At 38.6% G+C, this 16084-nt stretch overlaps 1 protein-coding gene across 1 annotated transcript; it reads right to left on the minus strand.

The window, feature by feature from the left end:
* Nucleotides 1-2343: 2343 nt before the first annotated feature.
* On the minus strand, nucleotides 2344-12897 carry TMEM47 (transmembrane protein 47). The gene is made up of 3 exons (XM_009888362.1): nucleotides 12828-12897; nucleotides 10165-10305; nucleotides 2344-2522 (listed from the first exon to the last, which is right to left on the minus strand). The coding sequence occupies exons 1-3, from the start codon at nucleotides 12895-12897 to the stop codon at nucleotides 2344-2346; spliced, it is 390 nt and encodes a 129-aa protein (XP_009886664.1).
* Nucleotides 12898-16084: the final 3187 nt, after the last annotated feature.

The raw sequence follows: 16084 nt of genomic DNA on the forward strand, positions 1-16084 counted from the left end.
TTACTTGATAAATTAGTAGATATGATATGGGTTGAGCACTGTACTTTCTTGTCAGCACAGGCAAAGTGCCGCGCAATGCCAGCACCAAAACACTGTTCTCCTAGAAAGGTACAGCAATCTTCTCACAGTGGGCTTCTCTACGTTAACCTAATTCCCATGCCAAACTACAATGTTCTCCATGCTGCTAAATAAAAGCAGAACTACACAGCTGTTCAGAAAGATACAGAGTTAACTATATACTGAATATCCGCCTTAAGCCAGTCTCAGGAAAAAAAACAGAATTACAAATGCTCTCTGGCGCCTGCGAAACAAGTAGACATGATTTTTCCTCCCATCCTTTTTGTTCTCCAGGCATTGCCATACAATCCCTTCCAAGTCAAGCTATCATTTTGCTCCATCTAATCTAATTAATCACCACTGGTCCTGGAAAGACTGCCGATACGGAATATTCTGCCACAGTAGTAAAGATTTAACTTGAGAGCCCCAGAGTTTTATAAGTCATCTCCGTACGTCAGCAATACTTTTCACAACTGCCTCCTAAAGGCAGCCCTGAGGTCCCACGGTCATTGCAGAACCTCTGCGCCCCGTGAACGGTGGCACAGGCATTAACACTGGAGATGCGGTCTTAACATCGAGTAATTCAGCAGTCTTTTCCATGGTACCAGCAAAACCATTTGTATAGAGGTGGATGTGCAACCCCAGCGTACCTGCTTTTGCAGAGGTCCACATAGAATATATTTTAAATTTCTCCGTTAAAAAAAATAGTTATTTCTAAAGATTAGAATTGTATAAAAATATGTTCATAATTAATTGAAAATATCCAAATAGGCAAATTATAAACAAAAATAAAAGTGATGCGGATTAAATTCATGGAAAAGTTCTCCCTATTTTATCTTGGGTTTCATTTCATGTGTACAGTCTCTGGATGCTCTAAGTGGGAAACATACTAAGTAAGGAGTAATTAGATGTACATAATCATCAGCCAGTCCATTACAAACTCAGCTTTTATGAACAAGAGATTACCTCCTGCAGTGCTAATGCTTTAAGATGGACATGATGGGGTCTCAGCTGTATTCTTGATGATCAGAGACACTTGCAACCTAACTAGATTTTTAAAAATGGCAGTTTTCTCATTACAACAGCCTTAGAAAACAATTTTTAGTAATTACTAGACTACACATGGAATAACAAATAGTTATTTTGTCCAGTTCTACCTTAAGTTGATGTGAACTTTTAAGCATTTCCCATAACACAGAGTCTGTACAAGGGCATATACAGAAGACAAACCATTTTATGTTTATTTTGTAACAGCAGCCAAAATTGGGGGTACCAATCCAAGACTCTCAAGAATGTGTACAAAGTTAGTATTTTAACCACTGCATCACATCTCATATTACAATTTTAAGACGAAATCGGCTCTCTCCCTCTGCATTTATATTTGTTCTCTATATATTCATTTATACTAACAAATACCTTTCAAAAATATAACTGAACTTGTTCCATATGTATCCTTTTCATGAAGTTAAATGGGTACTTAGGACAACTGCAATTTATTCATGCATTTTAGATGCCTCAGGGACAGAGGAGGTCTTTTTCTGCTCCCCCTTATCTCCACCCTCCCAGCAAAATACTCGGAGCTGAGACGACTTCCAACTACAGAGTCAGAAGCACATGTCTCCGGGTTTGGACTTCCTTCAACAATCTTCTACAGCTGGCATGGTGATGTCGATTACCAATTCATGAAATCCTGTGTGGTTGGTGGCTTGGTTTTTGTTATTTATTATTATTCTCCCAGAAGACTGTTGAATGCAGATATTAGACAAGTCATTAACCAGTTACATTCACTGCCCTCAACACAGTCACTTGCAACTAATTCCTTAAGAGCTTTTCTGAGCAAGTAACAAGGGGCCAACACAGCCTATTGTACAAGACGCCATTGCCTGCTTATCCGACATCCGAATCCTCTATGATACAGGGAAACTTCTAAATGGAGCCTATACCAGCTGCTCCCCTGAAGGCAATAGCAGATGCTGGCGTTGCATTCTCATTCCAACTAGTTTTCTCACAATGATCGCTGTCACGTAGATCCTTTTGCTTGTTGTCAGGAAAGATGAAGCTTATGTATCAGCAGCTTGCAGCATCTGCCTATGTAAGATCAGCAACCCTAGTGTTTGCAGTTCTTTTAAATGGTTGTAAAAGCTGGTTACAGTGTTCACACCCAAAAGGCAAAGGCTATTTTATCAACAGAGCAGACTGTTTGGTGCTCCACAAGTGTTCTAAAAAAACTGTGAGTTAGAAAAGATGGGGTAATCCTTTTGTTGTTTTTCTTCCCATTAAACGACTCTAGTAATAGTCTTCATAATTCTTAGGGTTCAGGCAATAAAGGATGGCACCCCCAAATGAAAATATAGTTGCGCCCCAAGCCAGGCCATAGCCCCAGTTGAACTCGTGGTATATTTTCAAGCTGACCGTTTCAATGAACTTGATTGGGTAAAGGACTAAGCTGCACACCTGAAGAACAACTGAAAGAGAAAAAAACAACACAAATGTCAGAAGAAGTCTTAATTAATTTCCATAAAACAAGGAAAACAACACATAACTGAAATTCACATTTAAAATGCTCTTGGTGTCTTTTTAGCTTGTAAATACTGCTCTTTTTGAAAAAACATCACCTTCATTTCACGGACAGGGAACAGAGCAGTTCTTCCATATTCCCTCGTTGATGAAAAAATGTTATTGATATGGTATAACAATGATCCTTCAGGTGTCCACGAAATAAACAGTGAAAGCAATCTTTTCCAATTCTTTTCTGTCTCTCCTTTGTATTTTAGTTTATAGTCATTATTCCTTCCATAATAACAAAACTAAGATCACTTGCTCTATAACTGTTGTAAATAAGTCAAAATGAGAAGCAAGAATAAATGAGCATTAAGAAATATGGCTCAGAATCAAATCATTTAATAGCCTAGCAATAATTCATTGTAGTAGGTGATACATATTTATGTTCAGTAGAGACTCACTGAATTACATATTTCATATGCATTGTTGTGTACTATAATCAGAATTAATGATATTGTTACACAGAATACCAAGGAATCTATACTAAAGTTTGATCAGTCACTAAACTTCCAACTGGAAAAACATTGCCTTGTATTATGAATTTAGGGGGTGGGTCAGAAATGCTTCATGATGAAAAAAAAAGAAAAAGCTAGTAAAAGAGATCAAATCCAAGGCAGGAAAAAGCTTAAAAACCATTACTTTCTACAGCACTGTCTCTGAGAGAGCCAGATCTCCTGCAGCCTGATCCACACGTCTGCAGTGGAATTCAGCAGACTTGTTAATTATTGTGCTACATCAAAAAAAACCCACATACAGTAACCTGAAAAGGAAAATACACAGATGAAGAACCCCAATTTTCACAAGAAGATTTCAGTTTCATTGGTATCCGTTCTCTTTTAAATTCAGGCACACAGTTAACGGAAAACTGGGACAACAGTTTCCAAGGTAAGCAGGTGAAAATTACACTTGGTTTGAAGACAAGAACAAGCTGTACGATTTAGTGATTCTTCAGGCCTCTAGTTCTGCCACCCACAAAAGAAAAAAAACATTGCAGGAATGTACAAAACACTCTTTTTGCCCCTCAAATATATGATATGGCCTTAACGCAGTGCTCCCTTCCAGCATTTTACACTAGCGATTTTTAAAGACTTCAGCACGCGACTGCCTCTGCGAGCAACCCCAGCTCCCGGATTGTGGTCGCGGTGGGCACATCCACAGCATTCAGCACATGCTTAAGCATTTGCTGAGACATACGCCGGTGAAAGTTCAGTGGTATGCAATGTAATGCCATAATAACTACTTTCTTCAACATTGACCGAGTCATTGTTTACACTTTATTAAGTATCACAAGAAGAACGAACACTATTTAGAGAATTGTTATAAAGCCAGCACCAATATAAAATGCCAGTGGATAATAGAAAGGAAGACCTCTTTGGACTACAGAAGTCCTTCTGAAATTTCACTGAAAAATCACAGGAAAATAAAATAACATTAATTATATTCTCCTCCTGCTTGAACACTTTGCACACCGAAAATCTCTCATTTGCCGTTTCAGTCCCAAACGCACTCTCTAGTGTTGGCATTTTTCATTAGCCCTGGAGACTAACGCTCTCCTGTCCTCTGGACGGGGACTGGTACGGGGAAATGATTTCCAATGCTCATTAAACATCCTTGGTGATAACACTTCACAAAACAGTCATCAGATATTTCTTCCCCCCCTCCCCGTCCACTTAGCCTACAGCCTAGCCTTTGGACTCTTACTTGAGACTGACAATCTGAATAACATTTGGATAGTGGATTTTCTGATGTGAATACTGAAATCCACAGGATTTTTTTTAATCCTAAAATTATTGAAGTGTTGCTTTGTGTTATTCCATTTTAATATAATTTTTGTCTGCCAGCTCACAAACTACTGCGCAACACTGGAGAAATTTTGACAGGGTACACTAGGGGAAGCGCCTACACTAAGGAAAAGATTATGCATTCCAATTCTGTATAATGAGAGCATCATTATACTCAAAAATACCTGAACATATGCTCAGCTTTCAGACATACCTTTAAGACTATTCAAAGTCAAAAAGGATTTCCTAAGATGAATGGATATAAGCAAGTTCTTCAGTGACTTCCCAAACCGGGGCTGCAGCATCTCTGCTGAGCCAGAACAGGAATTACTCTGTTGTGTGCATGTCAAGTGCCAACCAAGAAAACTCTTCACCTTCCCTCAACCTAACATATGAAAGATGCTGAATTTTAATCTACAAATTGGACTTGTCAAAACAAAACAAAACAGTGATTCTGTCAGAAGAGGAACACGTGGCTAAAAGAGCAACACCCACAACAGGTATTTTAGACATTTTTATAGTGAGGGTTCCTGCTTTTGCTACTACTGGCCCAGCTGTGCTACTGGAAAACTCAAAGGAAGTGCTGGCAGCAACTGGCCAGTGAAAACAACCCCACTGCACAACACTACCGTCGCTTTGCACTGTTGTTGCTCCCTGTAAGGTGGGAAGGGACCTGTGCAGGCTAGAAACAACAGTTAGTGAGGTTACGGAGAATGACCAGTATGACCCAAAAAGATGTTACAACCAACGCTTGCAACTACTGACCTGCTTCCAATGAATTTAAAGGAACTTCATGCTATTTTGACCTGCTTATGGGAAGCGTATGTACTACTTGTCTTGAGAAGTGTTAGCCTTTTTCTGTAGAAAAAAAGGCTGCAAAAGAAATCTTAAAAAAACCCCTCCCCTTCAAAATGCTACTCAAAAAAGACTAGTCATCTCAAACTAGACTATTCACTTCAAGTTTAGACCTGTTTTCACGACTAGCACTGTGATGCTTGTAAGACAATTGCACAGGAACAGGAATACTAGTTTTGTTCCATTTACATGAAATATATGCAATTATATGTACTCACTATATTAAACATGCAAAAAAATCACAATGAACACTTTAAAATTAGGAAAATATAATCTTTTTTCCCTTAAGTGTTTGACTATAACAGTTTTGCTGTCCAGAAAAACATATAACATGGCTTTCTAATTGGTCCATACTTATTAATAAGGTGGTGCTGGCTAGTAAGTTCTGTATTTCTGTTCTCTACACCTTTCCTCCTGCTCATCCACATGAGCAATGCTCTTCATTAATAACCAACGGGTGTTGCAGTTTCAAAGACCGACACACATGCAACTGCTAACTGGGAAGTTTTTTGTACTTAATACAACCTGTGCAATTAATTGGGAAGCAGCACGAAGAGAAAGGGAGTCCAATCTGGTTTTTAAAATATTGCTAGCTCAAGAACAGACCACCCTGCTACACAGGAAGGCAAGGAACTTCAGCAGGAGGGCCAGTTGGTCAAACAGGGAGTTTCTCAATGAATGTGCAAGAAAGGGACACATGTGAGCAGGAAACAAGGACAGACAATGAGAGGGAAGTATAAAAGCACAGTTTTCATACTTGGATACAAAATCAGGAAGTTTGAAGCCCAGCTGGAGCCCAACAGTGAGCTGGGAAATGGCAAAAAGAGTAATAGAGAAGGATTTCCACAGGTGTATTAGTTGCAAAATGAAGTTCAGAAAACATATTTATACAGTGATGGACAAGAAATCCAATCTATGTGACAGATGATGCACTGCAACACTTTCTCCAAAACCCCTAAGTGACATGGTTTGCAAGGGTATCAGCAGTGCAGGAACAAGTTAAAGATGACTTAGAGTTGCATCCATATCGATGGGGACAGATGAGATTGACCTAAGAGCGAGGAAAGAGTTGGCCAATGTGATTTTGAGCCCTCTATCATCTATGAGAAACCACAGTGATCAGGAGATATTCAGATGAATGGAAAAAGGTTAATGATGCATCCATCTTTAAAAAGGCTAGAAGTGAAAAATCCACAGAATTATAAGCTGGTCAGCCTCAACTCAATCCCTGGAAACATTATGGAGGACATCCTCTTGGAGTCCACCTCCAAGCACATGCAGAACAAAGCAGCAATCAGTAGTGAACACAGATCCACCAACTAAGGACAAAGGTCTGAAGAGCTGCCAAGACAATCAGAATCCTGAAGCAAAACATCCTTAAGAGGAGGATGAGGGAGCAAGGTTTCTTTAGAGTCAGAAAGAGGTGGCCAAGGAGCAATTTCAAACCAGCCTACAGTTACTTGGAAATGTTGCTGCAACAATGACAGAAAAAAAACCCAACCCTCTTCTTTGTAGTGCCAGGCAATTTAAGATAATGGTAATGGACACAAATCTCAGTTTCAGAAATTTAGGATGGACATCAGGAAAGAAAGAAATACCATAAGGAGGGTAGCATGGCATCACAACGACATGCTTGGAGAGGTTGTGAAATCTTCATTCTTGGAGTTCTTCAGGACTGGTCCAGACAAACCTGCAGCTGATTGATCTGGTGTTAGCGACTTTCCTGTCCCAACAAGTTTGGACTACATGACCTACAGAGTATCTTTCCTATCAATATCTCTTTGACGCTATGACTCTTTTTGCTGCCGTGTAGCAACTGACTACTGAAGTCAGTCCTACTTTTCCTGACCATTCTATCAATTTCTCAAAATCAAATTTTGTCCCCCACTGTATCTGCAATTTTTTCTAGCCTCATTGTAATATCTGACAAGTAGACTTTTATTCTATCTTCCACATCATTATGAAAATAGGTAATAGCACGGAACTCAGGGCCCAATCCATCTGGACTGTGCTTTGATTCTCTGTCAGAATGGAAAGATACATCCTCTAAGCAGTCTCCAAATATTACCTGCCATCATTTTTTTTTTTTTTTACTCTCTCACCTATAATACTTTCACTTAGCCACTGTTTCCCTAGCTTACATGTAAAAGTATCCTGTGAAATGTGTTAAAAGCTTACTAACCTCACCAGGTTATTGTTCTAAACATTGTTAAAACATAAGCCCAGAAGGCAAACACCTTTTAAATTACTTTTTTTATTTGATTTCATGAACTTTCAACAATTACTCTTCTTCTTTCTACCCCTAAGTTATGACTCAGTTAGCACCCAGATATCTGGTAACGATATCGTGAGACTCCTACATTGACAAGTTTGTGAGCTTGTACTTTGAGGATGCAGCTGTCAGGGCCAGTTTGGTTCACGAGCACTAAGACGCCCCAGCAAGTATGTAAGCTAGTAACACCTCTACTAGACCAAAAATGCTGGGAAAAGAACTGCCTCTCTGTATGCTCCATGGTTTTCCATTACCCAAGGCATTTCTGTTCCTCTCCCCATCGCACAGAGCTGACAGTATGCATTTTAAACACATTCACATCTGTTGATCACTCACTGGCTTATTCTCAGTTTCTAGGTTGAATTATTTTTTGTCCCTTTGCTTTCTCCTGTCTTCCAGTTCCAGACAGTCAATCTTCTTCCTCACCTACAGAGTTGCTAACTGAAACCTGAAGCTGAGAAAAAAAGAAGGATAAATAAAAATAAATCAAAAGTAGAAGAAAAAAAACACCTGGCGCCAACTATTCTGACTCTGAAGTGCCTGGAAACCACTTTTCCATTTTCTCCCACACAGCGACGTTTTCTGCCTGACACTCACACAGATCATTAAATGTCTCTGGGCAATTCATCCTGTGTCCTTCTTCCAGAGGCAGCTGGTGGACTCCTAAGCAGAGTCATACAGAATACTTGGTCTTGTCAGCAGATTCACAGGCTGGGGCAGGTTTTATCCTCAAAGATCTTCTGCGAAATCCACAGGTGAAGGTTTGAATCCATGGACAGTTGCATAAGGCACAAACTCCACTGTGCTGCAATCTTAACTTCCCCCTCTTCAGTAGAGGACTCTTTCCATAATTATTTCAAGATATGCCAGTCCATATTCACCTCTAAAAATATCTGACATCAGAGATAATATCTGTAGGAAATGACATTAACAATGTCAGCACTAAGTCCCAAAAGGATTCTCCTCAGATTTGCAAGATAATGAAGAAGAATGGGGCAGGCTGTCTTGGCCTCATCATCTTTCTTCTTATGTGCTTCAGGTCATGGCTATTGAAAATGCATGTGCATATACACACACAGAGAGGCAAAGGAAGGAAGTGGACACCACTCATGAGCTGAAGCATCAGGGTATTTTCCTTTTTTGACACAAGTAAGCTTTGAATCTCTCTTCCCCCTAACTTTTGCAGTAAAGACTAAAACTAATTTTATGCAAAGGAAAATAGATTAAGCATTAAGCCAAACAGCAGTATTTTTTTTTTTGCTTTCCTTTACTTTTAGTACAAACTTAACTATATACTGAATGAGCAATATGGCAAGATAGGCAGTGTATGGCTGAACAATTACTAAGTTACGACACAATGTTACAAGAAATGAAGTCAAAATCCAAATAAGAAACCACTACAGAAATTCAATAATCCGATTTCCAAAGTTAACTACCCAGCATGCTTTATAATCTCAGAATTAATACTAAATTTTAAAATAACAACACCGGTGCCTTTATTCATTCAACCAAGCAGGCAATGCGACGCACAGAACAAAAAGATATGATTTCCGCTCGGGAAATCTGATCCTAGGTTGCATTCATTTCCTAAAAGCAGATGAAAAATAACCTACCAATATTTCTCGAGCAAATAAAAGTGCATCCTAAAAGCGCTGCGGCTCAATCAAGGTATCGTTAACAGCAGGGGGCAGCAGGAGCCTTCCCCGGAGGTTTGCTTCATTCCTGAACACCCTGCAAATTCTGCGCCCTTATCTTTCCATATCCTTGTAAGTGCCTCTTTTAATACATCCCGAAGACTAGGTTCTGTCATCCTCTTCATTACAGGCTATCTGAAAGGGCTTAAGTTGCTGGTTCCAATGCAGATATGAGTGACAGGATGAAGGCAAACCGTGCTTGGCAAGTCTCAGGAGAAACAGACACATCCGTGCTGACTAAGCCCCAAAACACCAGAACGTACAAAAGGAGATGATTTGATAATTGTAATTATACCTCACTGGACCAGTCTCAGAGACAATCCAGATTCATTGGTCTCTCTTAAGATTTTGTGATAGTCTATATAAACTGTTCCATTTTCATGTTTTTAAAACCGAACAGGGACTGCACTGTGACAGCTTGTAAAATTAATAACTAAGTAAGCAAGCTGACACAATGAAATGAATTCCTCATGGCACGGAGGCATACACAAACACCTTGCAACATAATCCTATTTATTTTCACATGTAGGGCTTCAAGGGTTCACATTTGAGCGTTAATTATCGTGTTTTAAAATTGTAAAAGCAAGAACATTACAATAACAGAAATGGCTTTGTATGAAGAATAAAAATGGGGACATCAAGCAGCACAAAGTCACAGCCTAAAAATAGTACTTTGAGATTTATCCTCTGTAGTTGCCCCTGCTACAGGTACTTCACAAAACAATAAATATAATGGAAATAAATAATTGTTTATGAACCAATAACAGCGCAACTGCAAAAACGATTAATGCCGTGCAGAACTGGTATTCTGAAAAACCTCACTGCAGTTAACAGAAGTAAACCAAAAGCCTTTGAATTAGTATGCAGAACAAGGCACGTCCTCCTTCACAAAAGTGAAGATGCTCTCATGAAATTTTCATAATGGTGCCAGTAATCTGCTTACCTGCAGCAAAGAGCATGACTGCAACTGGTCTGTAGAACCGCCTCCGAGATCCCACGCAGATAGAGATCAACCCAACCAGGAAAGCTATGAGAATGATGGCAGCACCACCCAACAGCAAAGCAAGAGTAGCTATCTGCCAGTCTAGGGGGAAAGAAGAGAGGGAAAAAAAAATAACAACACAATTTCAGTAAAACAAGCCCATAGGCAGGAACAGCAGAATATGAGGAACGCAGTGCCGGCATCAAGGCTCGGGTAAATAAACAACTGGGCTTTGGATTCCTTTTCTCCTAATTAGTGAAACACCTTTCTACCACAGACGCAACTCAGGAGCAAAGTACCGCAACCTCCCACACTTTTTCAAGGCTTAGTTGGCCTCGCTGGGATTTTGGCTCGAGTAAGACTGAATAATTTGGTCCCCTGGTTTTGTCCAATTTAGAATGAGCAAGAGGCTGGGTAAGGATTAGCTAACGTGTGTTAGCTGACCCCCAGTCTGCCGTAACTTTCTCACACATGAGAGCGAAAGTCAAACCTCTGCTTGAACTGATTAGGGTGACAGAGGAAGGGAAATGCACAGAGGCTTATTGTATACACGTCACCTGGCAAGTACCAAGGCCACATAATATGAATAGCAAAACTAAGGTAAAGGAAGGAAATGCTCAAAGGAAGAAAAAATAAATCCTTTTCAACACTAAAAAAAGGTGAAAGTTAAGCCCTCATAAAAGCAGTAATGATCATTAGATGTAGCCCAAGACAAATCTGAAGTCTGTTTTAAAACGTCAGTTATCCTAAAGTATCGTTTTTTCTTCTCTTCCCCCAAAAGCAACTTCTGGATTTGGCCCAGCGTATTTTCTAGTTATTTTCATACATAATGGATGCAGTTACAAACAACATCCTTGCTATCTTAAATGACATAAAACAAAATCCATTTGCAAGCTGATGGCCATCATGGCCATCATACAGCATCAAAGATCTAACTTAAAAGCACGAGTAGGATTTTAGAACGGCAGAGGGTCTGTGCTGTCTCTCCTTGCAAAACAGTATTTAAGACCTTGTCTCTCTGCAATAATGGGCATCAAGAAATAAATTCAGATCACTATTTACTGTTTATGACTACTATTCAGTAGTTCAAGGAAGATGAGCTAAAGCCAGCTTGTGGGAAAAGGACCTATGGATCCAATGCATCTCATTACTTTGAAAATACTAGCAATACATATGATATTCAGAATAAAATGGCCAAATGTGTTACGTAGTTCAAAGAAAATAAGATTAATTATTTCCAAAATAACTTTAGAGATCTTAAGGTTACTAAAGTGAGAACAACAACAAAAATCCACATTCTCTTTTTCAAAAGAGCCAAATTCAGTGTTTTAAAAAACAGTACATCCAGTTTCAGGAGCGATCTAATCTGCTGAAGATACCGACAGCACAGCTGTGGGGTTTGGAAATGGAAGGCTGGCAGCCATTTTCACCACAAAGCCTTCATATATTATATGGAAAAGGATGAAGGGGATTAAAAGAAGTGAATAAAAGAGTTAGGAAAGCATTGTTAAAAGAGAAAGTTATTTTAAAGATGTGTTTGTTCAAGTACACACATTTATTTTCATGCTTTTTAGAAATCCAGGCATGTTGTTTACTAATACTTTAATTACAAAGTACCCAATTTTTCAAGTTCTTTCAACTCCCTGCTTTCTTACTGGACCAAACACCAAGGCTGGGAACAATCTCTCATTTTCCTACCTTCAGCATGCAATATCTAACGTCAGTTTGCTGTGTGTCCCACTGCTTTACTGTTATTCAGATGGAAATACGATTTTAGTTACGGATGGGAATGTTATGAAGAGTGGTTTTTAATGCTGATGCGATCCTTCAGAAACACCAAGTGGTTAGTGTACTGATGATTTAGAAAGTATTCTTCCAATATCAGAGTGCATTACAGATATAAAATCCAGAAATAAACAAACAGAATGGAACACTTTGGAACAACATGAAAGGAATCCTTGCACTAGAAAATCACACAGATACAAAGACGAGACACATAAATCCATATTGCCCCAAAGTTAAAAGCCATACAAAATTGTTGAAATAAATCAAAGTGCCAGATGGGAAAACTGTGAAACTAAGATTTTTGAAAGCCACTACAAATAATAAAATATTAAATGTTATCTTCACATTGATCTTGACATTCATGCCAAGTCTAACGCAAACGCTACTCCAATGTTGCACACCTTTCAACTATATGAAGAAAAAAGTTGTGTATCCTATTGCTTTCCAAAACCACATTGGCAAGGCCACCAAACAAGTGAAAATAACTAAGGCAAAGATGATATAAGCGTAGGATTAGAATATAATTTAGCTTCCACGACAGATATATCTATGGATTTGGAAAGGTTACAAAATAAACAAACTACCTTACTATAGTACTGACGTGGGAGGTAGAAGGACAAATCAGTGTTGGAAAACACCTACACTCCCAACTAAAGAAGAACTAACTTAAACAAAATTAATTTCTTGACTAAGAGAACCTATTCAGCGATGTTGACAGTAGGACAAAACTGAGGCTTTTAATGTTGCTCACTACCAACTGAGGATCAGGTATTGAACGTTGTGCTCTGGGCCACAATGTCTGGAATTGCCTCTTTATTTTACCTCCAGCCTCCACTTACAGGAGCATACAATGCCACCAGCCTTTACCTTGAGCTGCAGCTGGGAAGGATTCTGGTTAAAGAACATCATGAAGGTCAGACATCAGTGTACAAAGAATACTGGACTGAATTTTCCTACATTGCCTACCGCGGAAACTATATGTCTACATCTCCTTGTCATCTTAGAAAATTCTTAACTTTCAATTCTGAAAGCCATTTGATCTGGTTACAAAATAAAGCTTACATTGGATTAAGGAAGTAAAACCTTCTGCATGGGCCTTCTACTTAACAGCAATTATTTTTTAAGAAAAAATCCAGGCCACTGGACTTTACACAAAAGACAAGAAACGTCCAAAGAAAATTGAATCACTGTCTCTGAAGGAAGAACACCCTGTAAGTTAGGTAGCTACAACAATATAACCAGCAAACACAGTCTTCTACAATAAGAATCTGTAGTTTTCCTCGGACTACCCAGGAGTGATTTATAACACACAGCGTCAAAATGGGAACAGCAGATTGCTCTGTTACATAGTGTTACTGGTACACAGAACATAAACATCACAGGCCTACTTTAGAGTATTCAAAATATACTTGCACCATTTCTAGGCACGCACCAATCTTGCAAATAAGTTACTATACTCGGTTCAGGAGCCTCGGCAGTTCAGTGAGGCTGCTTGTTCTCACAGAGATAGAAACGTGCATAAACATGAGCAAAATGGGACCTTACAGATGCTCATTATTAGTTTCCTAGATTCAAAACACAATCTGGTTACACTTTAAGAATGTACATCGGTATTTTTCACTGTACATCACTACAGTTTATTTACACTACACATCCACTATCTAAGAAAAATGTTAGGAAGTAGTAAAATTGCAGTCCCACAAATCTTAATAAACTTTTAGGTTTTAAAAAGCCCTGTCATCTCACAGGCACACCCAAATTAAGTTGCTTTGTTGGTTTATAACTGTAGAGTCAAAGGAAAGCATAACTTCAGATTTTTTTCAGCGTTCATGATCTTAACAATATGTTAAGAATTACACTAATAATGCCACCTAACTCATCTGAACAACTAGTATTAATACATGTTGACAATCGTTAAGTAACTGAACAGATTTCTTAAGAAAAGCCTCACTTCATATATACTATTTTTAGGTCTGAAAATTCAAACATGTTTTTGGACTGCACAAGAAGCATCACAATGTCTATAGCCATGGGAAATCTGTACTGCAGTTCTGACGGTAATGATACTGTTTGCATAATTTTTATTATAACAATCTGCCTATTAGTTTAGGGATGTGTATTTCAATATTTGGAAACATATATAAATATGAACCTAGGCACTTAACACTTCTTTTTATTTTTTAAAAATATATATGGTGTAAAATTTATAAAAATTACCATCTTCAGTAAAAAAAAAAAAAATAAACAACCCCCCAAACCATGATGATAATGTTTCTTTACAGTTAATTCCTCATAAGGCACTTTAAGTCAGTGCCTTTTTGTAAGGACAGCTTGGTCTCATTGCTCTTTGGAAATTGTGCCTTTTTCTTAATGATACAGAATCACAGTGTTAATTGCACCCTGAAATGTGTGACTCTCCTCCCTTCTTCCCCCCAAAATGAAATGACCTAAGGCTTTAAGCTGTATATTCATTTTTAATTAAGAGCAGCTCTATCTGCTCTATTTCTTGGGCAAAATAATACTTCAATACTAAGATAAAATCAGGAAAAGCCATAAAAGAAGAAAACACCTCCAAGTTCTGAAACGATTATTTTAATAAATAGGTCATTTGTTAACACAAGAGCAATGCAAGGCTAGCATTGTTAGAGATTTCATGTTTTCAGCAAGCTCCCCCCAAATTAAACATTTTTATCAACACGGTATTCTACAGTAAAAGAAGTGGTGGAGGTAAAAACATACTGTGGAATACGTGAAACATTTGTGTACATGGCTCTTTCAGCTGATGCGAGTGAACTGAATTAATCTCTTAAACAATCAAGTATTCCTTTCTTTCGTACAATGGTTCCCCACTGAGTCCTCTCATAGAGGCTGAAGTAAGAAAATGCATGCAGCTGTTACATGATGAAGGTAATGACTGACCTTCATCTAGCATTACACAAAACCTTGGTAAGAAACAAAATAGAACAACACTCTTAGGTAAGTTTTTCTAATTCCTTGCAAAGCTTCCACTTATCTGCCCTCAGCCAATAAATATTCTTAGAAATTGTAATACAGCATTCAAATTCAAGAGTAATGAATTTGAAAGAACATGTCAAGTAAAGCTTAGAAAGTTGAAGCACCCACGCACAGAAAATTAAATATAACCCACCGAATGTCATAACAATCAACAAAGATAAATAAGATAGCTAGAAATAATCCTAATTGTTTCATATTCAAAACTGTTTCTGAGTTTATAAATACTTATCAACTTAGCCATCAAATAGCCAAGGAAAGTTTAAAAAGTGTAGCAATTATATAAAAACACAAAGGTAGAATCTAGTTTCTAAAAGTGCATTTGTTGCACAATCAGTAAGATTTCCTCATTGTTCAGCACCACCAGATGCACAGGCTTCTGTGTGAGGCCAAGCTCCATTGAATCCAGTGGAAATGCGGAGGTAAAACATGTACTGCGGTCACCATGAAGTTCTCACATAAAATTATTCCACAGAGAAGTTGGTCCTTTGGAACCTCACCTGAGCCAAAATGATGGTTTTTTTTAAGGAGCTGCTCAGATGACTTCTGCTCTGGATGAAGGAGATACTGGCTAAAGCTGGGAAGCCCAGTGTCCATACGTTACTCAGTCCATACTCCTCTGCTCTTGTAGAGCCAGCGCCACAAGAACCATCTGAGACTCCGTAGCGTATACTTCTGCACACTGCAGAGAGGAGCGCTTTCTGGCAGGATCCATACCAAACCTCCAGTAAGTTGCTCTAGCCACAGCTTTCCACAGTGGAGCCTTGTACAAAAATCACAATAAATAAATATTTTCTGCTCCTTGTCAGTTTGTACAGTATGCTTATTACTGCTGGCTGCTGCACAGACATACTCTGGCTTTTACATTTTCTTTTTATTTTACTGATTGAGAATAAGATTTTTTTTTTTAAATATGAAAATGACTCGTGCATGTGGATCCTCAAGTCACTGAGACGCTTAAAAATGCGTGACCGGAGCTGTGGGAACCAGCCAACTGCAGCTGAATGCATAATTTCCTCAAGACAGAACTCAAACACGCAACACCGAGGCTTTCTTCTGAAAGCCATGCATTTAAACACATGAA

The sequence above is a fragment of the Charadrius vociferus genome, unplaced genomic scaffold (assembly GCF_000708025.1).
Source record: "Charadrius vociferus isolate BGI_N301 unplaced genomic scaffold, ASM70802v2 scaffold206, whole genome shotgun sequence".
In the NCBI taxonomy this organism is placed as follows: Eukaryota; Metazoa; Chordata; class Aves; order Charadriiformes; family Charadriidae; genus Charadrius; species Charadrius vociferus.

Coding starts and splice junctions, on each gene's coding strand:
- TMEM47 (XM_009888362.1), bottom strand. CDS start 12,897: ATGATGTTCTTTAACCAGAATCCTTCCCAGCTGCAGCTCAAGGTAAAG. Junction 10,306..12,827: donor TGGTGGCATTGTATGCTCCT/GTAAGTGGAGGC, acceptor CTTTCCCCCTAG/ACTGGCAGATAGCTACTCTT. Junction 2,523..10,164: donor AGTCATGCTCTTTGCTGCAG/GTAAGCAGATTA, acceptor TTTCTCTTTCAG/TTGTTCTTCAGGTGTGCAGC.